Source organism: Lacerta agilis, chromosome 2 (genome assembly GCF_009819535.1).
Source record: "Lacerta agilis isolate rLacAgi1 chromosome 2, rLacAgi1.pri, whole genome shotgun sequence".
Lineage (NCBI taxonomy): Eukaryota > Metazoa > Chordata > Lepidosauria > Squamata > Lacertidae > Lacerta > Lacerta agilis.
The window spans coordinates 117,098,635-117,121,629 of NC_046313.1; the positions used below are offsets into that span (position 1 = coordinate 117,098,635).

The 22,995-nt window shown below is 48.5% G+C and overlaps 1 protein-coding gene across 1 annotated transcript in view; it reads right to left on the bottom strand.

The window, feature by feature from the left end:
* Nucleotides 1-22,995, bottom strand: part of LOC117042572 (alpha-2-macroglobulin-like) — a 100,450-nt gene that overhangs the window by 20,059 nt on the left and 57,396 nt on the right. Inside the window, exons 27-33 of the mRNA XM_033142111.1 lie at nt 19,914-20,090; nt 14,230-14,314; nt 13,204-13,360; nt 10,726-10,800; nt 7,945-8,110; nt 7,458-7,687; nt 512-730 (exon numbers count right to left, since the gene is read on the bottom strand). Of these exons, the coding sequence (XP_032998002.1) occupies nt 512-730; nt 7,458-7,687; nt 7,945-8,110; nt 10,726-10,800; nt 13,204-13,360; nt 14,230-14,314; nt 19,914-20,090 (1,109 nt within the window). The remainder of the gene's footprint in view (nt 1-511; nt 731-7,457; nt 7,688-7,944; nt 8,111-10,725; nt 10,801-13,203; nt 13,361-14,229; nt 14,315-19,913; nt 20,091-22,995) is intronic.

Consider the following 22,995-nt stretch of genomic DNA (forward strand, 5'->3'; position numbering starts at 1 on the left):
CTTCTCTTCTCCAGGCTTAACATACCCAGCTCCCTAAGCCGTTCCTCATAAGGCATCATTTCCAGGCCTTTGACCATTTTGGTTGCCCTTCTCTGGACACGTTCCAGCTTGTCAGTATCCTTCTTGAACTGTGGTGCCCAGAACTGGACACAGTATTCCAGGTGAGGTCTGACCAGAGCGGAATACAGTGGTACTATTATTTCCCTTGATCTAGATGCTATTCTCCTATTGATGCAGCCCAGAATTGCATTGGCTTTTTTAGTTGTTGCATCACACTGTTGAATCGTGTCAAGTTTATGGTCTACCAAGACTCCTAGATCCTTTTCACATGTACTGCTCTCAAGCCAGGTGTCACCCATCCTGTATTTGTGCCTTTCGTTTGTTTTGCCCAAGTTTAGTACTTTACATTTCTCCCTGTTAAAATTCATCTTGTTTGCTTTGGCCCAGTTTGGCCCACACATTCACACTTTCTCTTTCCCAGACACCCATCCCGGGTGGGACACTCACTCACCTGGACGTGGACACAGCCTTCCCCCGTGGCCATGCTGTCGTAGTCCCCTGGCACTCTGGGCAGAGCCTGGCACTGGAGAAGCAGGCGGTTGGTGCTGTCCACCTGGAACTGCCTCAGGGTGCCCTCTGTGGAGCTCAGGGTCACTTCTGTGCCTGTGCTGCTCTTGGAGTAGGTAACGGAACCATAGAGGGTGAGGGCCTGGAGGGCAACCACAGTGTCCTGCAACACAGACCAAGGGAAAGGTGGGCATGGACCTTCTTGTAGAGAGGACTGTCCTCAATTTGAAGTTGTCCCCTGGTTGAAGTCCAGTTATCATAGACTAGTAGAACTCCAGAGTTGGAAGGGCCCCCTTATTGTCACCCATCCTGTCATGAATTCTACTCCTATTGATCCTGAGCAGATTCCAATGTATAGATAGCAATTTAAACATGTTGCAGGATTCCCATTGCCATTATAAGAGAACAGATGAGGCATTAATGGAGAGTTCTGGCAGCTCTTTTTCTAGAAAATTTAGCATTGCATGCCACACCTTCAGAATAAAAATTTGCTTCCGCCAAGCTAACTTTCGGTTGATAAAAAATGCATGGGAGAACACAACTATTTTATAATATGATCATGGGACATCCAGAAAGTATAAAACAATGCAGTTACATAACAACAGGCCAGTTGTTATTGTCCATGAGGAGGAATTAAAGAACCTCTTAATGAGTGTGAAAGAGGAGAGCGCAAAATATGGTCTGAAGCTCAACATCAAAAAAACTAAGATCATGGCCACTGTTCCCATCACCTCCTGGCAAATAGAAGGGGAAGAAATGGAGGCAGTGAGAGATTTCACTTTCTTGGGTTCCATGATCACTGCAGATGGTGATAGCCAGTCACGAAATCAGAAGACGCCTGCTTCTTGGGAGAAAAGCAATGACAAACCTAGACAGCATCTAAAAAAGCAAAGACATCACGTTGCCGACAAAGGTCTGTATAGTTAAATCTATGGTTTTCCCAACAGTGATGTATGGAAGTGAGAGCTGGACCATAAAGAAGGCTAATCGCTGAAGAATTGATGCTTCTGAATTATGGTGCTGGAGGAGAGAGTCCCACGGACTGCAAAAAGATCAAACCTATCTATTCTTAAAGAAATCAGCCCTGAGTGCTCACTGGAAGGGCAGATCCTGAAGCTGAGGTTCCAATACTTTGGCCACCTCATGAGAAGAGAAGACTCCCAATAATAATAATAATCATCATCATCATCATCATCATAAAAATATTGTTGTAAAATGAAATAAGTAGTGATGATGTTAAATATGAATATTAAAGCAATGATAGATTTGAGAGGTATAAAAATAAAAAGAGAAATAATTTCGAAACCCTAAGGAAGGATTGAGGGAAGTCAGGGCTATAAAAGCGAAGATATTAGATTGAATAATAATAAATTGTATAATATATTGTATGTTTGTAAAACCAATAAAAATGATGGGGGGAAATAAAGCAAAAGAGGGCAAAAAAAAAGAGAAGAGAAGACTCCCTGGAAAATACCCTGATGCTGGGAAAGATTGAGCGCACAAGGAGAAGGGGACGACAGAGGATGAGATGGTTGGACAGTTTCATAGAACAGGCATAGGCAAACTCCAGCCCTCCAGATGTTTGGGACAACAATTCCCATCATCCATAGCTAACAGGACCAGTGGTCAGGGATGATGGGAATTGTAGTCCCAAACATCTGGAGGTTTGGAGTTTGCCTATGCCTGGTCAAAGAAGCTACCAACATGAATTTGATGAAACTCCACGAGGCAGTGGAAGACAGGAATGCCTGGCGTGCTCTAATCCATGGGGTCACAAAGAGTCGGACATGACTAAACAACTAAACAACAACAACATAACAACATGAATCATTCCCAAAATATAATTATAAACTAGCCTCTTACACATGTACCTTAAGTATGTATGCAAAGTTAGTGAGAGGTATGAGCTTGCTTTTGCTGGGTAACCTCATTTATGGTAGGTCTAGTTTGAGACAAACAAAAACTCTCATCTCCTTATCAAAACAAATCATCCTTTCCCTTTTCTGATCTTTCATATTTGTCTGAGTTAAAAATCCTTGCTCACAACAATATGGTGTTAAAGAATAGCAAATGCTCTTGAAAGGAAGTGTGAACTGTCATGCAATTCTACTCAATATTGATCCAGAGCAGAACTCCGACATACAGTTAGCAGAGTAAAAACTTAAACATGTTGCAGGGTTCCCAAAAAGTAGACCAGAGGCAATTGTATTTCAAGTAGCAGAGCTTTACTGCTACTGAAGTCAAATGACCATAATGGTCACAAATCCAATACATTCAGGATTGGCACTGTCCACAAGAAATACGGTTGTAGCAGACTTAACTTAAACTTACAATAGCTTATAATAAGACTAAACCTTAACACTAAGCATACTGAACACCACACCAGAAGGAAAGAAAGACAGAAAATGAAACCTAGGTTCCTTCTGGCCTTATTATTATGGTCAGCATGACCTTGATAGAAAGAAGAAGAGTTTGGATTTGGATTTGATATCCCGCTTTATCACTACCCGAAGGAGTCTCAAAGCGGCTAACATTCTCCTTTCCCTTCCTCCCCCACAACAAACACTCTGTGAGGTGAGTGGGGCTGAGAGACCTCAAAGAAGTGTGACAAGCCCAAGGTCACCCAGCAGCTGCATGTGGAGGAGCGGAGACACAAACCCGGTTCCCCAGATTACGAGTCCACCGTTCTTAACCACTACACCACACTGGCTCTCAAGAGATAACAGGACCAGTTTAAGACAGCTGTACTCAGCTCCTCTGAAGGAATAGCCCAAACATCAGGAACCTTCTGCTTGTTTCTTTCACACAGAGAAGCTTCCAGAACCCTCTTGAATTAATTAGGATAGGAAAGATCTCTGCACATCAGATCAATACTTTCTGCACCAAGAGGCCCGCCATCTCCCGAGGAAGTCTGTTCTACTGTCAAACAACTCCTACTTTCAGAAAGTTCTTCCTAATTTTCACTTGGAATCCCCTTACTTCTAACTTGAACCCACTGGTTCAGGTCCTACCAACTGGAGCAGCAGAAAGCATGTTTGCTCCGCCTTCCATGGGACAGCCCTATAGATATCTCAAGATGGCTATCGTATCACCTCTCAGAACCCCCAAGAAATGCCCCAAGGTAAAAGACTTCTGGGGGAAAAATTATAATGAATTGAAAAAGGAATTTAAAAATACCTTTATTTAAAAAAAAACAGGAGCCTTTTTACTTGGAATTGTAGGAGACGAGATCCCAAAGAATGACTGTACATTCTTTTTGTATGCCACAACAGCAGCTAGACTACTAATAGCCAGACATTGGAAAGCGCAAGAAATCCCCACGATAAATGATTGGCAGATAAAAATGTTTGAATATATAAGGACTTCCGGTGAGAACGCCATTGCGGGCGGTCGTGGGTCGCTTCGGCAGCGAAGCAACTCAGGCCGTCCCGGGGGTAGGAGCCCCGCTACCGCAAAGTGGGGCTCCGTTAAACCGCGGGTCGAGCGTCCCGTGGCATGGGCTCTCCAGCGGGCCCGCTATGGCTCTGAACCCTTCCCCCGTTCCCCCTGTAAAGGGGGGGTGGGGGTGAAGGGACCACGGAGCCGGGCTGTGGAGGCATGCCCCAACCGGGTCGGCGAAGCGGCGGCCGCCGCTCGCGATGAGCGAGATCGTTCTACCTAACAGAAGGAAAGCAAAAGAAACCCGTTGGCCGTGAGTACCTGAACAATTGGGCTTAATTTTGACATTTGGCGCTCCGGGAGTTATGATGAAAAGGAAGCCCGTTTATCTCCCTTTGTGTGTAGAGAAAGTAACTGCTTTGGATGGCGACTGCTGCTGCATTATGGATACAATGTTTTGATTTTGACAAGAGAGATGGACTAAACCCCCTTTCAGGGGACTGAAGTTATTGGAAATATTTCTTCTTGAAGTGGATATTTTGTAGTCTTTTCACCCTGGCTCCAGGGAAAATGGCTGCGGAGATTTATGATAAAGATGGAAAAGTACTGTGACTAAGATGGAAAAACACTGAAACTTGATACCCTATGCCCACTTCTACCATGTTGGGTTTCGCTTTTAAGCTGGCTTTAGACTCTGGACTGACTCATGAACAAAGGATTACTTTGCTGTATTTAGAAGTGTTAAACCAGAAATTAACTTTGCTGATTCAGGATGAAAATTTATATCCCACAAGAAAGACTTTGGAGATTTCTGCCAAAATTGAAGAAAACCTTGGCAGGGAGCTTAAGGGAATTATTGAAGTACAAAGTACAATGTTTATGCAACTCCGGGAAGAAGGACAATCCTGCTGGGGTGAGAGGCCCAGGATTGGACAATTTATATCCAATTTCGGGGGTGAGAGCCCAGGAATGATGGGGAAAAGACTTTTATATCTACAATCAGAAGACGAACGGAATTTTGAAGCGGAGATGCTGGAAGACGAAGATTTGTGTACCCTGATGCTCCCTGCAAAGACTGTCTTAGATGGTGTCTGGAATTGTGGACTTAGAAGAAAAGAGGACATTCTGGAAAATGGTTTTTGTGTAAGATGGAGAAATGTATGGGGGGAGACCCCGAGATGGAGTAAGAAAATGGTCAGAAAAGGGATAGGGCGAACTATCTAAAATATAATTAGGATGGTTTATTATGGTACCCTAAAGCCGATGTGTTAAGATTTTAAGCCTTAGAACTAGAGAAGAGATATTTGAATCTTTTTTTATTAGCAGCAGTTTAAGTGAAATAAGAAGTATAATGTTAGTTAAGAAGTGATGGATTAATTTGTGCAAGATTTAATTATTGAGAAAAATGTTCAGTTTAATTATGTTCAGTTTAATTATTGAGAAATGTGTTCAGTTTTTCCTTAGATGATTTGGATTTTAGATATAAGAAGTTATTACAGTAAATGGGAATTGGAACCAAAGGAGAGAAAATGGGGGAAGTCACCCAGTATTGATTTGAAACAAGAAATTTTTTTGTGTGTGTGTTGAACAAGAAAAAGAATTATTGGTGTTTTAGTTTTAGTTGGGTTATATTTGTTTTATTATGTTGTTTGATTGTTTGTCTGTGTGGTGTATGTTGTTTTGTTGTTCTTTGTCTGGAAAAAGCCAATAAAGTTCTTATTAAAAAAAAATATGTTTGAATATATGGAACTTGCTGAGATGACTGAAAGGATTCGCGACCAGAAAGAAGAGAAGGTAGAAGAAGATTGGAAGAAATTTAAAGAGTATTTGAAGAAGTATTGTAAGATATAGAATACCCATATGGAAGCATAAATAGGTTGTCGGCAGTAAGTAGAATATAATGTTTTGAATAGTATTAGTTTTATTGTTATGTTATATTTTAAGATTTTATAAGAGGAACCTGCTAGAAGAAATAAATGGACAATGTAGCTTGAAGAAAGGGGATGAGGAAGTCCCCATATAATGGATAAGACTGATGTAATGATAGGGGAAATGTTTTGTTTGTATGTTTGTGTATTGTCTTTACTTGGAAAAATATAACAATTATTATTATTATTATTTTTAAAAAAACAGAACCCCCAAGAAAAGAGAGGAAGGGGGGGGGGGTTCTTGAGATTGCCTAACAAGTCCCCTCACCTATCCTGGTGGGCGGCATTGTGGCCCAGGCATTGGGACCCCTGCAGTGATTGATGCTGCCACTTTTGCCATCTAGGCTGCGTTGCTGGCCAGGGCCCCGCCCAGGGGTAGATCCACGACCGACCAATTAGCACCAGCAGGAGGTGTGGCCGTGGGTAATTTAAATCGTGGTGCAGGAAGAGATCCCTCCTCTCGCGCCCTTGACACCAGCCATTTGGTATACAACTATCTTGTAGCAATCGTCACAACTTTGTGAGGTTTGGCATTGGGTAAGCCTTTGTTTGGATAGAGGGGAAGTTATTATCCACTAGGGAACTGTGGGTCACTGGGCCTTGGCACGCAAGCGTTGCCCACCCGGACAGCAGACTAGGCAGGCACAGAGGTCACTCACAGTCCTCCTTGCTCTAGTCTTGCATTTCTATACATTAATCATTTCCACATTCCCATCTCTTTCTCTGCACAAGTCTGTTGTCTCTTTTGTTGGGAATGCATTTGTGGAGGGTGTATAAGTGGCCCTAGTGAGCAAGGGAGTTTTCTCTAGGGATGTGGACATCGTATGTTGTTGTTCAGTCGTTCAGTCGTGTCCGACTCTTCGTGACCCCATGGACCAGAGCACACTAGGCACGCCAAACTCATGTTAGTAGCTTCGAGAACACTGTCCAACCATCTCATCCTCTGTCATCCCCCTCTCCTTGTGCCCTCCATCTTTCCCAACATCAGGGTCTTTTCCAGGGAGTCTTCTCTTCTCATGAGGTGGCCAAAGTACTGGAGCCTCAACTTCAGGATCTGTCCTTCCAGTGAGCACTCAGGGCTGATTTCCTTCAGAATGGATAGGTTTGATCTTCTTGCAGTCCATGGGACTCTCAAGAGTCTCCTCCAGCATCATAATTCAAAAGCATCAATTCTTCGGCGATCAGCCTTCTTTATGGTCCAGCTCTCACTTCCGTACATTACTACTGGGAAAACCATAGCATATCATATGGTATACCCCATATGGTATCATCATATGGTATACCCCATATGGTATACCCGAATCTGCCAGGGAAGAAGCTGACCGAGGGGGGTATCAATAGTCACCTCCAAGTTATTGTGAGAATTTGGCGTCCCTGGGGTTTGCATTCTTAGCCAAGGTATCTAAACTTTGGAGACATCCTCACCGGGCCCTGGACTTCCCAGTACCATACCCCAATTTCCTATGATTGAGAGTTCAAGGGTTTGCAGCAGCCCTGACAGCTTGCTGTGCCTCCCCAACACTCCAGGAAGGAAGGAAGGAAGGAAGGAAGGAAGGAAGGAAGGAAGGGAGGAAGGAGGCTTACCTGAGTGGAGGAGAAGCCCCCAGTGGGGTTCTGTTGCCGGCTGAGCCACTTGACAATGCGGGTGGCTGTCCCCAGTACTTCCTGGGATGGCGCTGGCTGGTTGGTCAGGTAACTCAGAAGGACGTAGGCTGCCATCTCCACCTCCGCAGACGGAGCCCGACGATGAAAGTATGGATGGTATGGGTTCACATCTTCCATTCCAGGCCGCTTCCAGTGAAGGGAGCCATCCTCTTCAGGGAATGAGGGAGTCGTTAATATTTGGGTCGAGCAACCCAGGCACCACTAACAATGTAGGTGCTGTGGGAATATGGGAAGAGGCCCAGCAATCTGTGTTTGGATACTGAGAAGAAGGCGGATCTTTGGACTGGTGCTTTTGTCTGCATTGCCAACTATTCATTCCCGCTAGGGAATGAGGAGCCAGATTTTTGAGGGGAGAAGAAGGGTTGAGTACCACACCCTTCCCTTCCACCCAGAGATTCATTCTCACCTTCTTGCACAGCTTCCTGGTGGAGTAACAGCAGCATTTTCTGCCTCAGCTCCTCCTTCTCTGCCAGGGCAAAGGAATAAGCCAGCAAGGCCAGGGTGTAAACGTGGATCTCTTTCACCTGAGCCGCCTTCTCCAGGCAGAACAGAGCATTATGCACGGTGGGATGCTGTGGAGAGAAGGGAGGGAGGAGAGGCTTATCCCAAGCCACTGTAGTTGTTTCAGAAGGCCTGGGGGGAACCCATAGGTGGTGGCTGGAATAGCAGAGTAAGGCCCACCCGCTGCAGGAAGCTGGGCAGAGCAAAGACATAAGAACACCGAAACAGCACCTTAGATCACAGAAACGGCCCATCTAGTATGGAACCCTGTTATCACAACCAGATGCCTCTAGAAAACCCCTTTTATTTTTATTCATTTATTAAATTTCTGTATGTCAGGGCAGCGCGTTCCTCTCTTCAGAAACAACCCTCTCCGGAGACTTCTGGCATTATAATGGTCTTTATTTACAATATTTACAATGGTCATCAAGAGTTCATTATCATTCATCAGAGTCACTCAGTTCAGATGCCGGTAGAGGCCTCTCCTTACGGTGTCAACACCTCATAAATGTGGGATATGCCAGTCAAATCCAACATTCTAAGAGAGAACTAACTGCCTCTATGTGACAATCAGTCTAGAATCAGAGAATCAGAGAAGTCTAGTCCGTTGGTCGGTTAGGCTGCTGCTGATAGAAGTGTTAAGTAGTAAATGGAGTCTTTTTATGACTCACCAATATCTAATATATATCGGTAGTTTATATCTTTTGTAACCTAAGCATGTACTCAACGAATCTGACAGTAAACTAGTTTATATTGTTATCATTCAGATTCATGTGTGTTTTTCTTTTAAGAGGGACAAAAGGGATTAACAACCAAGAAGGCAGGAAGGTAGAAGACATAATTATTAAAAAGGACTCACACGAGTCAGCAATCCACTTGCTGCTGTGTAAATTCAAATAAGGAAACGTTTAACCCTGCTATATTATATATAAACGTTCCCACAATAAAATGCGGGAATTTATTGTCCAGCCTTTCAAGTCTCCTCTTGTCCACATGCCTCCCAGTCATAAATCTCTCGGCAGTCTCTGATCTAGAACTTAGAATCATAGAATCATAGAGTTGGAAGGGACCACAAAGGCCATCAAGTCCAACCCCCTGCCAAGCAGGAAACACCATCAAAGCATTCCTGACAGATGGCTGTCAAGCCTCCGCTTAAAGAGCTCCAAAGAAGGAGACTCCACCACACTCCTTGGCAGCAAATTCCACTGTCAAACAGCTCTCACTGTCAGGAAGTTCTTCCTAATGTTTAGGTGGAATCTTCTTCCTTGTAGTTTGAATCCATTGCCCCGTGTCCGCTTCTCTGGAGCAGCAGAAAACAACCTTTCTCCCTCCTCTAGATGACATCCTTTGATATATTTGAACATGGCTATCATATCACCACTTAACCTTCTCTTCTCCAGGCGAAACATACCCAGTTCTCTAAGCTGTTCCTCATAAGGCATCATTTCCAGGCCTTTGACCATTTTGGTTGCCCTCCTCTGGACACGTTCCAGCTTGTCAGTATCCTTCTTGAACTGTGGTGCCCAGAACTGGACACAGTATTCCAGGTGAGGTCTGACCAGAGCGGAATACAGTGGTATTATGACTTCCCTTGATCTAGACGCTATACTCCTAATGATGCAGCCCAGAATTGCATTGGCTTTTTTAGCTGCTGCACCACACTGTTGACTCATGTCAAGTTTATGGTCTACCAAGACTCCTAGATCCTTTTCACATGTACTGCTCTCAAGCCAGGTGTCACCCATCCTGTATTTGTGCCTTTCATTTTTTTTGCCCAAGTGTAGTACTTTACATTTCTCCCTGTTAAAATTCATCTTGTTTGCTTTGGCCCAGTTCTCTAATCTGTTAAGGTCATTTTGAAGTGTGATCCTGTCCTCTGGGGTATTAGCCACCCCTCCCAATTTGGTGTCATCTGCAAACCTGATCAGGATGCCCTCAAGCCCATCATCCAAGTCATTGATAAAGATGTTGAATAAGACTGGGCCCAAGACAGAACCCTGTGGCACCCCACTAGTCACTTCTCTTCAGGATGAAGAGGAGCCGTTAACCCCTGCTGTCCCTGTGGAGCTGTTGGCTCGCTTGCAGCCGCTTCCTGTCTCTCTACGCCTGAAGACACTGCCCTTCCTTCACTAGCTCCTCCAGCTCCCTCCCCCTCAGGCACAGTGTCCTCTTCTTCTACCCTGAAGTTCTCTCCCACATCCGGGCAACTCGAACGTACTGGCTCAGCCCTGACACTATACCACCCTTCATCTGATGAATGTGTCCTGCATCTCCCCCACCGGAATGAAGAAAACCTATCTTAAGCAAACCAGGAAAATTCTCAGCTCTGCCAGGATAGTGAAACAAATTCCCGCCACAGAACGCATGAAGGCCACTTGCTGGACTTGAGTTAGAGAACATCTGTGGTTGACTACAGAACCCATCATCCCTGAGCATTAGCCACGTTGGCTGGGGCAGATGGAAGCGGTAGTCCAACAAGATCTGGAGGGTCATGGGTTCTCCTGCCCTCTGCAAGAGAAAGAAGGCTGGTTGCTATGCTTGAGAAGGAAACATGGACCCCACTTGTTCTTTGATTGGGAATTTGCCAAGAGACAGTCAGCTGCCATTGTGAGGGGAACCTGCCTGCCTGCCCTGCGTGACTGTTTGTTCCGCAATGGGCTTCGGGAAGGACAAGACAGATACTTACATTGAGAGGCAGGCCGCTCTCCAGGAAAGCAGCAGTGATGTAGGCAGTGAGAGTGGTCTCGTCATCCACCCCACCCTGTAGGAAAGAAAGCGGAAGAGGCCTCAGCTCCATGGGGTATGTGAAGGCCCTTCTCCATCCCCCGACAGCTCCTCCCAAGATCCACCTTCTCCAAAACCCACCTGATGCTAGGATGCACTTCTTCTGGCTGTCCACCATACTGAGAGCTCCGGTCCACATTGGTCTCCTTTCATGGATGGTTTCCAAGCAAATGGTCCCATTCCTACTCCCCACTCCAGTTCTGCACTGCTTCCCGCCCAGGTGCACCAGGTTCCGCCCCACATTGGGGGTGCCTATTGCGCATGTATTGCTGGGCCTTCCAGAGGGTGTGATGGGCCCCATTTGGTCCTCCCACAGCTGTGATGAACCCCATTGGGCCTCGTCGCACCATGTGATGTCACACGTGCAATGCATTGGGTCACCCAGCCGGGCACCCAAACTGTAATGCGCTCTACGTGGGGCTACCTTTAAAGCCCTAAATGGCCTTGGCCCAGTACACCTGAAGGAGTGTCTCCACCCCATCGTTCAGCCCGGACACTGAGGTCCAGCGCAGAGGGGCTTCTGGCAGTTCCCTCACTGAAGGAAGTGTGGTTACAGGGAACCAGGCAGAGGGCCTTCTCAGTAGTGGCACCCGCCCTGTGGAACACCCTCCCACCAGATGTCAAGGAAATAAAGAACTATCTGACTTTTAGAAGACATCTGACGGCAGCCCTGTTTAGGGAAGTTTTTAATGCTTGATGTTTTGTCCTGTTTTTAATATTCTGTTGGGAGCCGCCCAGAGTGGCTGGGGAAACCCAACCAGATGGGCGGGGTATCTATATATATAAAATGCAAGTGTCTCTGCGTCCAGTCCGTGTGTCTCTGGGTTTGCACTACTGCGCATGTGCCCCAGGGACATAGGGATTGGATGGAGAGAGATCAGGCGCGAGCGGCGTCGGCAGTTCAAGCAGGGCAGTTGAATCCGAACGTTGGCGCCCCAGAGGACGAGGGGAGGCCGAGAAGGCAGGTTACGCTGCTGCTCTCGCCACTACAAACAGAGCCCCGAGACCTAGCGGCCCGGGAGCGGCCCAGAGCAGCCCGTCCCGTGGAGCGCCGATGCTCCGGAGGCCCCCACTCGCTCGCAACCTCCGCTTTCACCACCATCCCCGGCTTCCCTCCTTGCTCCGCCCTTGCAGGCCACGGCCTCTCCTCTGCCGGAGCCTGGGAGTCGCGGCTGCGCCCCCCCATTGTGCAGCGCGCCAAACGCGGAGGGAAGGAGGGAGAAGGGGACGGACAGCAGGAGGAGGGAGGCTGCAATGCAGCAGGAGCAGAGGAGCAGCGGAACCGACCCCTTCCTTGCCCGTCCCGCACGCCCGCCATCACTGCAACCAGCTTCAAGCAGGCCTCATCCTGCTCCGGTAACTCTCTGTCCCCGGCGGCTGCTCCTCCTTCCTTCCTCCCTCCCTTCCCCCGGTCTCCGTGGCGACGCGGGGCTCCGTCTCTTCTCCCTCCTCCGGCGAGGCCTGCCTTCCTGCGCAGGGCGCCCCGGCCTCACATAGCCTCTTTGCCCGGTGAGGCGGAGGCGGCGCCTGGGCGGGACAGCGGGCGAAGAAGGCAGAAGACGCCTCCCTCTTCCTCAGGGGCCCGGAGAGGAGGTGCAGGAAGGTATCGCTGCCGATCGAACGGCCGCCGAGCGGCCCGATCCCGGCGCTCTAGGCCCAGCTGGAGGCCCCCAAAACAAGTGGCGGCGACGGCAGGGCCGCGAGCCCTCCCGCGCCGCCCGCATCCATTTTGGCCGCCGAGCGGCCTGATCCCGGGCTCCCGCGGTCCGCCAGGCCCAGTGGGAGGCCCCAACGACCCGCGGTGGCCGGGCCCTGAGCCCTCCCGCGCCGCCCGCGTCCCTTTGGGCCGGCATGCGGCCTGCTCCCGGGCTCCCACGGCACAGCGGGAGGCCCCAACAAGCGGCGGCGGCGGCAGGGCCGCGCGCCGCCCGCATCCATTTTGGCCGTCAAGCGGCCTGCTCCCGGCCTCCCGCGGCCCGCCAGGCCCAGCGGGAGGCTGCAACGACCCGCGGCGGCCGGGCCCTGAGCACTCCCGCGCTGCCCGCATCTGTTCTAGCGCCCGTTATTGTAACGGGCTGAAACCACTAGTAGATAATAAATTATTATTATTATTATTATTATTATTATTATTATTATTATTATTATTATGGCACCCCAGAGATGGGATCTATGTTCCCACCTATCTTCTCTTTTCGTGGTATCTTCCACACTACAACTTCGACAGTACAGAGGCCTCAGAAAGAGCTCAATAGAACAACATAAGATAACCACACCATGACACTTTCCAACTTAATTAAGCCCAAAAGGCCAACACAAACCACATTGGTGAATTTTTGTTTCTGAGGTTGGTTCTGACTGCATTCTCTCCTTCTCTCTGTACCTTCATACGGTTGTTCCCCAGGGTCCCAACGCCATGGAAGCAGCCATTCTCTTTCTGGCTGTAAGCCAAAGCGGCCTGAGCATCCTGGATGTGTTTTTCATCCACAAAGATGTAGGGTCTGGCTCGGGAAAAGGACTTGAGCGTAAACGCCGTCAGCCTGCAAGAAAGCCGCAGAGCACAGCAGAGTCAGTCACCAGTCACAAATGCATTTGAGGAAATTGGAAAGGTAGAAGCCCAGAAATGTGCCCTTTGATAGGACCTCAGAATGAATAATATGGGTTGCAACACCAGGAAAGCATTTTCACGTATGAAACAAAAAATTGATAGCTTAAGCTAAGGAATAAAGGTAAAGGTAAAGGGACCCCTGACCATTAGGTGCCATCGTGGACGACTCTGGGGTTGCGGCGCTCATCTCGCTTTATTGGCCGAGGGAGCCGGCGTACAGCTTCCAGGTCATGTGGCCAGCATGACTAAGCCGCTTCTGGCGAACCAGAGCAGCGCATGGAAACACCATTTACATTCCCGCCGGAGCGGTACCTATTTATCTACTTACACTTTGACATGCTTTCGAACTGCTAGGTTGGCAGGAGCAGGGACTAAACAACAGGAGCTCACCCTGTTGTGGGGATTTGAACCACCAACCTTCTGATCGGCAATCCCTAGCTTTTAACCCACAGCGCCACCCGCGTCCCAAGCAAAGGAATACAGAATTGTATTAAGATAGAATATATCCTGGGGTAGGGATTGTGGAAATTACAGGCTGGTTAGCTTAACATCTGTCAATGATAAAATTACCAAGCATATAGAAGAACAAGCCTCTGAAGTAGAACCAGCATGGCTTCTGCAAGGACAAGTCCTGTCCCACAAACCTATAGAGCCCCATGAGAGTGTCAACAAGCATATAGATAAGGGTGAGCCAGCTGACATGGTGTATTTGGACTTTCAAGGTAACTCAACCAGGTAAGCTCCCCCTGCTCAACATGTATATATGCCTTGCGTAAATGAGGCGGCCTCTGTCAATCTCACCAGGTGTTTCCTGGGCCCGGGTTATATTGTCCAAAGGTGCTATAGGAGCCATCAGTGCCCTTGAATTTCAGTTGCCTCTGGTAGCCTGAAATGGAAGGATAATCAGGGTTTTTTTGTCCTTTTTTAATCTTCTTGATTAAATTTGCAACTTACCCAAAACTCAACAGAGGCATCTTCTAAGGAAAGAAGTGGTAAGAACTGTAATGCAACAAAAAAGCGCAAGGTTGAATATTTTCTTGAGACTTACAGTTCTGAAACCTGATAAACAAGGACTACTTTTCCATTTTGCGCAGATCATTTTGTGAATTATGTCTACTTCTGCAATAATAGGAGAGGAGTGTGCTCTTTATAGAATCATAGAGTTGGAAGAGACCACAAGGGCCATCCAGTCCAATCCCCTGCCAAGCAGGAAACACCATCAAAACTCCACCACACTCCTTGGCAGCAAATTCTACTGTCCAACAGCTCTTACTGTCAGGAAGTTCTTCCTAATGTTTAGGTCGAATCTTCTTTCTTGTAGTTTGAATCCATTGCTCCGTGTCCGCTTCTCTGGAGCAGCAGAAAACAACCTTTCTCCCTCCTCTAGATGACATCCTTTGATATATTTGAACATGGCTATCATATCACCCCTTAACCTTCTCTTCTGCAGGTTCCTCATAAGGCATCGTTTCCAGGCCTTGGACCATTTTGGTTGCCCTCCTCTGGACACGTTCCAGCTTGTCAGTATCCTTCTTGATTTATGGCAATGCTATATTCAGTGTTTTCCTAAATGCTACCCAAAACTTGTCAAATATGCCATTTTGGGAAAAGGAAGCAGTAAGATATCATTTAACTTTTTTTTTAATCCATTTTTTAAAAATTAAACTTGTACACCGCCCTTCACCCAAAGATCTCAGGGCAGTTCACACTAAGAAACATACAAAATAAAGACGCAAAATACATGATAAAAAACAAGAACAAAACAAACTCATAACCTCATTGATAAATGCTGCTGTCCACTCACAGAGACAGAAATAAAGTGGGTACACAAACACACACCTAGTTGATTCAAGGGATCTGAGTAGATCCAGCAGAATTAAGCCGAGCCTTGTAAAGCACATAGATTTGAAGGAGGAAGTGAGAAAGAGCATCACTCTTCCAACTTCCTCCTTTGGCTCTATGTACTTTTTGGGGAGGAAAGGCTACTCAGCCATACAGCCAACGGGGCGGTGATGGATGCTTAGAGGCTATGTGGGCATCAAAAGAAGACCCGGAAACTGTAATTAATCCAGAATGCAGCAGCTGGACTGGTGACTGGGAGTGGCCGCCGGGACCACATAACACCGGTCCTGAGAGATCTGCATTGGCTCCACACCTCACACTCCAGCTATAAAAAGGACTCCTGCTGCAGTGAGACCTGGGATCATCGTCAGCTGTGGAGAGGACTGCAGGGCCTGCTCCTTTCCAAGGCCTTTTCCAGCTGGCCTAGGGGGCAGGGCCCAAACCTCACACTCCCAGCCATAAAAATGACACTCTAGTGCTTAGAGAGTGGGGCTAGAAAATGTCCTTAAACTGTTGATGGCATTTCAATTTTTCCCCTCCTTTTTTTTCCTTTTGGTTTGTTGGGGGGGGGTGGCTGGGTGGGGTGGATATTTTGTTATGGATTAATTTTAGTATAATTCTGTTTTTGTTTTATTGGTTGTTGTATAGTTTTGTTTTGTTTTAAGGGGTGGGATCAGGGCTGCCTGGGAGTGGGCCCCAGCCAACAGAATGGCTGGGGCATGTTCCACAGGGGGGGGATGCACTGGGACACCCGATCTCAGTGATCATGGGCAGGAGGAGGAGTCACGCTAAGACCAGACCATGTCATTACCGAGGAGGCAGGCTTAGTCGTTGTTTGAGGACTATCCCTGCCTCCGGGTCTGGTCCTGACCGGACGGATACTGGAATCAACAAGGGATACCCACATGACCTGAAAGTGCTGCTGTGTAATGCCAGGTCAATGATGACCAAAACTACTGCCATCCACGACTTGATTGTGGATGGAGGATTTGACCTGGCATGTGTAACAGAGACTTGGTTGGATGAAGCAGATGGGCCTGTCCTTGCCACTGCTTGCCCACCAGGTTTCTCTTACGCACAGCAACCCAGGCCATCTGGGCGGGGAGGGGGGGTTGCAGTGATTTTTAGGAAGTCATTAGTTTGCACCAGGCGTCCTATTGGGAAGACCGAGTTTTCTGAGTGCATGTTCTGGAAGTTGGGCAATAGGGGCAGTACAGGATTCCTTTTGGTGTACCGACCTCCCCGCTGCACCAAGGATTCCCTGACCGAGCTGCTTCAGCTCGTGGCGGATGTGCTCCTGGAGACACCTAGCTTGGTTGTCTTAGGGGACTTTAACATCCATGCCGACACGACCTTACAAGGGGCCGCTCGGGACTTCATGGAAAGCATGGCCTCCATGGGGCTGTCCCTGAATAAATTTGGCCCAACTCATAGCCGCGGACATGCCTTAGACCTGGTATTCACCTCTATGGATGTTGGTGATCTGACATTAAGTAAAAGCGAAACAAAAGAAGTGCCATGGTCAGATCACTTCCTGGTGCAGCTGGACTTCTCCGCGCCCCTTCCCCTCTGCCGGGAGGTAGGACCAATTAGGATGGTCCGCCCCCACTACTTAATGGATCCAATTGGCTTCCAGAGAGTGGTGGGGGATGTTTTATCCCATGTTGATGGCCTTTCAGCTGATTCCCTGGTGACCCGCTGGAACGCGGAATTAACCAGGGCTATTGACTGTCTGGCTCCGAAGCGCCCTCTCCGATTGCATGGAGCCCGGACAGCCCCGTGGTTTTCCCCGGAGTTGAGGGTGATGAAACAGTCGCTGAGATGGCTGGAACGCCAGTGGCGGAAAACTCATTCCGAATCAGACCGGACACAGGCTAGAGCTCAACTTCGAGCCTACCAAGTGGCAATGGCAACGGCGAAGAGGACCTTCTTCACCGTTTCTATTGCATCTGCAGAAAACAGCAGCAGGAGACACTTCCAGGTGGTTCGCAATCTAGCAGAACCACCTCCGTCATCGGGGCCTGGTGGGGACCCCAAGATCTCCTGCAATGCTTTTGCAAAGTTTTTTGCAGATAAAGTCGCTCAGATTCGGAAGGAGGTAGATTCCACCGTGGGAGCAGGGCCGGGGCGGGAGAGTGCTAGAGCTCTGTCTAGTCATGTTTCATGGGATCAATTTCAATCTGATACCTCCGAGGATGTGGACAGGCTGCTTGGACGAGTGAAACCGACCACCTGTCTCCTTGATCTTTGCCCATCCTGGCTAATAAAAGCAAGCCAGGAAGGACTGGGCGATGGGCTCCGCGGGGTGGTGAACGCTTCCCTCTGTGAGGGAGTCTTCCCATACTCGCTGAAAGAGGCGGTCATTAAACCGCTTCTTAAAAAAACATCTTTAGACCCGGCCAATATGGCCAACTATCGCCCAGTCTCAAATCTACCATACTTGGGCAAGGTGATTGAGCGGGTGGTTGCAGAACAACTCCAGGCACGCCTGGAGGATGCGGACCATTTGGATCCCTTCCAATTGGGATTCAGGCCCCATCATGGGACTGAAACCGCCTTGGTCGCGCTGGTCGATGATCTCCGGCGGGCTAGGGACAAAGGTGAGAGCTGTTTCCTAGTTCTGCTGGATCTCTCAGCGGCCTTTGACACCATTGACCATAACATCCTTCTGGACCGGCTAGAGGTGTTGGGAGCTGGGGGCACTGTTATACAGTGGTTCCGCTCCTTCCTCCTGGGCCGTGTTCAGAAAGTGGTGATGGGGGATGAGTGTTCAGACCCCTGGGCTCTCACTAGTGGGGTGCCTCAGGGTTCCGTCCTCTCCCCCATGCTTTTTAGTATCTATATGAAGCCGCTGGGAGAGATCATCAGGGGGTTTGGGCTGGGTGTTCATCAGTATGCGGATGATACCCAGCTCTACCTCTCTTTCAAATCAGAACCAGTGAAGGCAGTGAAGGTCCTGTGTGAGTGCCTGGAGGCGGTTGGAGGATGGATGGCGGTTAACGGATTGAGGTTGAATCCTGACAAGACAGAAGTACTGTTTTGGGGGGATAGGGGGCGGGTGGGTGTGGGGGACTCCCTGGTCCTGAATGGGGTAACTGTGCCCCTGAAGGACCAGGTGCGCAGCCTGGGAGTCATTTTGGACTCACAGCTGTCCATGGAGGCACAGGTTAATTCTGTGTCCAGGGCGGCTGTCTACCAGCTCCATCTGGTACGCAGGCTGAGACCCTACCTGCCCGCAGACTGTCTCGCCAGAGTGGTACATGCTCTGGTTATCTCCCGCTTGGACTACTGCAATGCGCTCTATGTGGGGCTACCTTTGAAGGTGACCCGGAAACTGCAATTAATCCAGAATGCGGCAGCTAGACTGGTGACTGGGAGTGGCCGCCGGGACCACATAACACCGGACCTGAGAGATCAACATTGGCTCCCAGTACGTTTCCGAGCACAATTCAAAGTGTTGGTGCTGACCTTTAAAGCCCTAAACGGCCTCGGTCCCGTATACCTGAAGGAGCGTCTCCATCCCCATCATTCAGCCCGGACACTGAGATCCAGCGCCGAGGGCCTTCTGTCGGTTCCCTCACTGCGAGAAGCAAAACTACAGGGAACCAGGCAGAGGGCCTTCTCGGTAGTGGCGCCCGCCCTGTGGAACGCCCTCCCATCAGAAGTCAAGGGAATAAACAACTACCTGACATTCAGAAAAAACCTGAAGGCAGCCCTGTTTAGGGAAGTTTTTAAACTGTGATATTTTAAATGTATTTTAATGTTTGATGGAAGCCGCCCAGAGTGGCTGGGGAGACCCAGCCAGATGGGCAGGGTACAAATAAATTATTATTATTATTATTATTATTATTATTATTATTATTATTTCTATTTCCAAGCACAATTCAAAGTGTTGGTGCTGACCTTTAAAGCCCTAAATGGCCTCGGTCCTGTATACCGGAAGGAGCGTCTCCACCCCCATCGTTCAGCCCGGACACTGAGATCCAGCGCCAAGGGCCTTCTGGTGGTTCCCTCACTACGAGAAGTGAAGTTACAGGGAACCAGGCAGAGGGCCTTCTCAGTAGTGGCACCCACCCTGTGGAACACCCTTCCATCAGGGGTCAGAGAGATAAACAACTACCTTACATTCAGAAGACATCTGAAGGCTGCCCTGTTTAGGGAAGTTTTTAATCTGTGATATTCTAATGTATTTGAATATTTGTTGGAAGCCGCACAGAGTGGCTGGGGAGACCCGGCCAGATGGGCGGGGTACAAATAATAAATTATTATTATTATTATTATTATTATTATTATTATTATTATTATTAGACACTCCACCCTCAGGTTCTCAATAGGTTCAAAGTGTGTCCTGAGTTCAAAGTCCCAGTGATTAAAATTGGTCCCTACTAGCAATCCAGCAACTAGTGTGGTAGTTAATTAATGGATTGATTTCAGTCCATGCTTGTAAATATGGACTGAGTCATAGCTGTCAACTTTCCCCTTTTTAAAAATGAATTTCCCTTATTCTGAATAGGATTCCTCACAAGAAAAGGGAAAAGTTGACAGCTATGGACTGAGTGAATCTACATTGTTCCTCCCGCCCTGCAGGAAACAACAAATGTAGAATTTTCCCCATACGCCCCCTCTTCACAAGTTTTTCTTACCAGCCACTAAGTATCCGATGGCCTTGGTCTTGACCTCTTCCGTCAGCTGCTCAGTCTTATTCAGGTACTCCAGGATGTAGATGTTGGGGACAAAGAGGGCCAAGTTCTGCTCCCCAGTGCCGTAGGGCATCCGAAGAAGTTTGTGGAGGTTCTGTATAGCTATTCCAAGGAGGTCCCCTGGGATGTGGGAAGAGGAGGGGAGGGGAACGATGGACTCAAGGGGCTGGTTGGAAGATGAGGGGGTGCTGCAGAGCCACCAAGTTAAATGCATGACAAAAGAAAACAACAAAGCATTGCAAAATTCTGTAAGGAAATCACAGATCAGGGAGCGGGAGAAAAAAAACAGCTTCAGGTGGAATTGTAATGAAAATGCTGTGGGAGGACAGAATTGCCAGATGGAATCAGAGAAATATTAAGTGCTAATGAGATACAGCATAAAAGGCACCATATTTTTCGCTCCATATGGCGCACCGGACCATAGGGAGCACCTCGTTTTTAGAGGAGGAAACAAGAAAAAAAAAACATTTTTCTGGTTTTCCTCCTCTAAAAGCCCTGTTTTTTTGCGGATCAGCTAAAGGTTTTGCAGCTTTTTTTGCAAAGGGAAAAGCCCTGTTTTTTTGAGGATCAGCTAAAAGTTTTGCAGCTTTTTTGCAGAGGGAAAAGCCCTGTTTTTTTGAGGATCAGCTAAAAGTTTTGCAGCTTTTTTGCAAAGGGGGGAAAAGCAAAGCTCCTTTTGCAAAGGGGGAAAAGCAAAGAGGAAAAGCCCCATTTTTATGGCGTTCAACTCACATTTCTGCCGCTTCTAAAGGAAAGGGAGCCTTTCCTACAGTTTCCAGACAGATAATCTAATCAGCCAGTCCCATGTCGCTGGGGAAACAAACAACCTCCCTCTGCAGCACATTCAACAATGGAGGGTGGGGCAAGAGGGCGGGACTGAAAGGGAGCCAGGGACGCTTATCTCTCTCCCGATCTCTTGCTGATCAGCTGCTGAACAGGGTCCTTTCAACACCCCCTTTTCTCTTTGTAAAATAAAAAGCACGATCCTCTTTTGGCCCCTGGGCAATTCAGCTCCAGGGACCACCATTCTCTCCATAAGACGCACAGATATTTCTCCTTACTTTTCAGGAGGAAAAAAGTGCATCTTATGGAGCGAAAAATACGGCAAATGACCCCTGGACGGTTAAGTCCAGTCAAATGCGACTATGGGGTTGCAGCGCTCATCTCGCTTTCAGGCTGTCCACAGACAGCTTTTCCGGGTTATGTGGCCAGCATGACTATGTTAGCATTTTCACCCCTACCATTCTGAGAATCGGATGATTCAGTGGGGAGAGAAGGGGGAGGAACTGTCCTTTGATCTTGTGTTCCTAACTCTGAGCTCTGAATGAAGTGTGCTGTTATCTCTGCTGTAGATTAGATGGCTGAGTGAGAAGCTGCAAACTCACACTGTATATTCTGTAAACATGATTTAGCTTGTAGAAATAAAGGATTACTTCTAAAACCGCTGGAGCAGAACTGCATCTGTTTATTGGTCACTGTCGTTGGGGCTCATAGATAGAAGTTATGAGTCCAGGTTTTCTGGATTATGCTGTGAAGGCGTTCCAGTCGTCCTGCCTGTGGACAGAAGACGTGGAAGATACACCCAGCGTAATTCAACAGGCTCAACCGTTTCGGGTGCAATGGAACACACACAAATGCCGATTACCGACTATCAGCGGTACCTATTTATCTACTTGCACTGGCATGCTTTCGAACTGCAGGAGCTGGGACAGAGCAACGGTAGCTCACCCCGTCGCAGGGATTCAAACCACTGACCTTCTGATTGGCAAGCCCAAGGGGCTCAGTGCTTTAGACCACAGCACCACCTACGTCCCTAGTTAGCCACATGAGTAACACCTACCTGCCTTGTATGATTAATCTAGAAAGTGCAAGTACACTGAGTAAAAGTTATTTGTTATTTAAACTTTAAAAAGAGAGTGCCTTGTGTGACTTTCATAGCTGTCAACTTTCCCCCTTTTTACGGGAAGTTCCCTTATTCCAAATAGGATTCCTCGCAAGAAAAGGGAAAAGCTGACAGGTATGGACTTTTATAGGACGGGAAAGGGAACTAGCTAAAGGGTTAAACAACCCGGTCTCTTCCTTTCGCATAGTTCTGTAAATGGGAACTAGAGTCCAATTCCAACAGATTATTAATGCCAGATTGCCGGAGAAATGGGTAGGCTCAGATGGAGGCATAATTAAGGAGGCAGGGGGAGGCCAGGCCAAGAAAGCATGTGCTAGAATAAGTGGAAAGACAAGCAGAAAATAAGTGGGAAATATTTACAGCATGTAGCACTGAGTTCCAGATAGACACATTCAGGGGCGTTCCTAGCCCCTTGGCTGCCCGGGGCGGGAAGCCAAGGGGCACCCCTGGGGGCGGGGCATCGCGGCGCGTGCGTGCGTCATGACGTCATGACGCATGCACGCGCGGCGGCGGCCCAGCATCCCCGGGGGCGGCGCATCGCTGCGTGTGCGTCATGACGCACGCGCGCGCAGCTACGCCCCCGCCCCTGGGGTATGCCGGGCCGCCACTTCGGGAGCCTCGTCCGTGCAGCGCTGCTGCTCCCGGGGTGACGGAGGGAGCGGCGGCGCATGGGAGTGGTGGGACGCGCCGCCGCTCCCTCCGTCACCCCGGGAGCAGCAGCACTGCACACACCCGCCTAGGGGCGGCACGAGGGGCGGCCCGCCCCCACCGCCCCCACCCTACGACGCCCCTGGACACATTCCTTTCCAGGATACTCCATTCCATTACCCCTCCCACTTGAATTCCCTTCCCAAAAGTTAGCACCCCATGTCCATGGGGCATGCTCAATCCTCACTGAGCTGTTCCATTCCGCCCCAGACCCAGCCCTTAGCTCTCCTTCCACAACTTGGTTTGCTACTTCTGCAAATCTTGGGCTTCCTCCAAGCCTGCTGACATCTTCTAAGTGGACGGTGCTGTCTTGACTGCATAAGCAACTACACTCAACCCAGGACGTTGGAACTGCAGAGAGCCATTAACATGTGTGGAAGGGTGAAGACTGGGCCAGATGGCGTGGAATTCAGA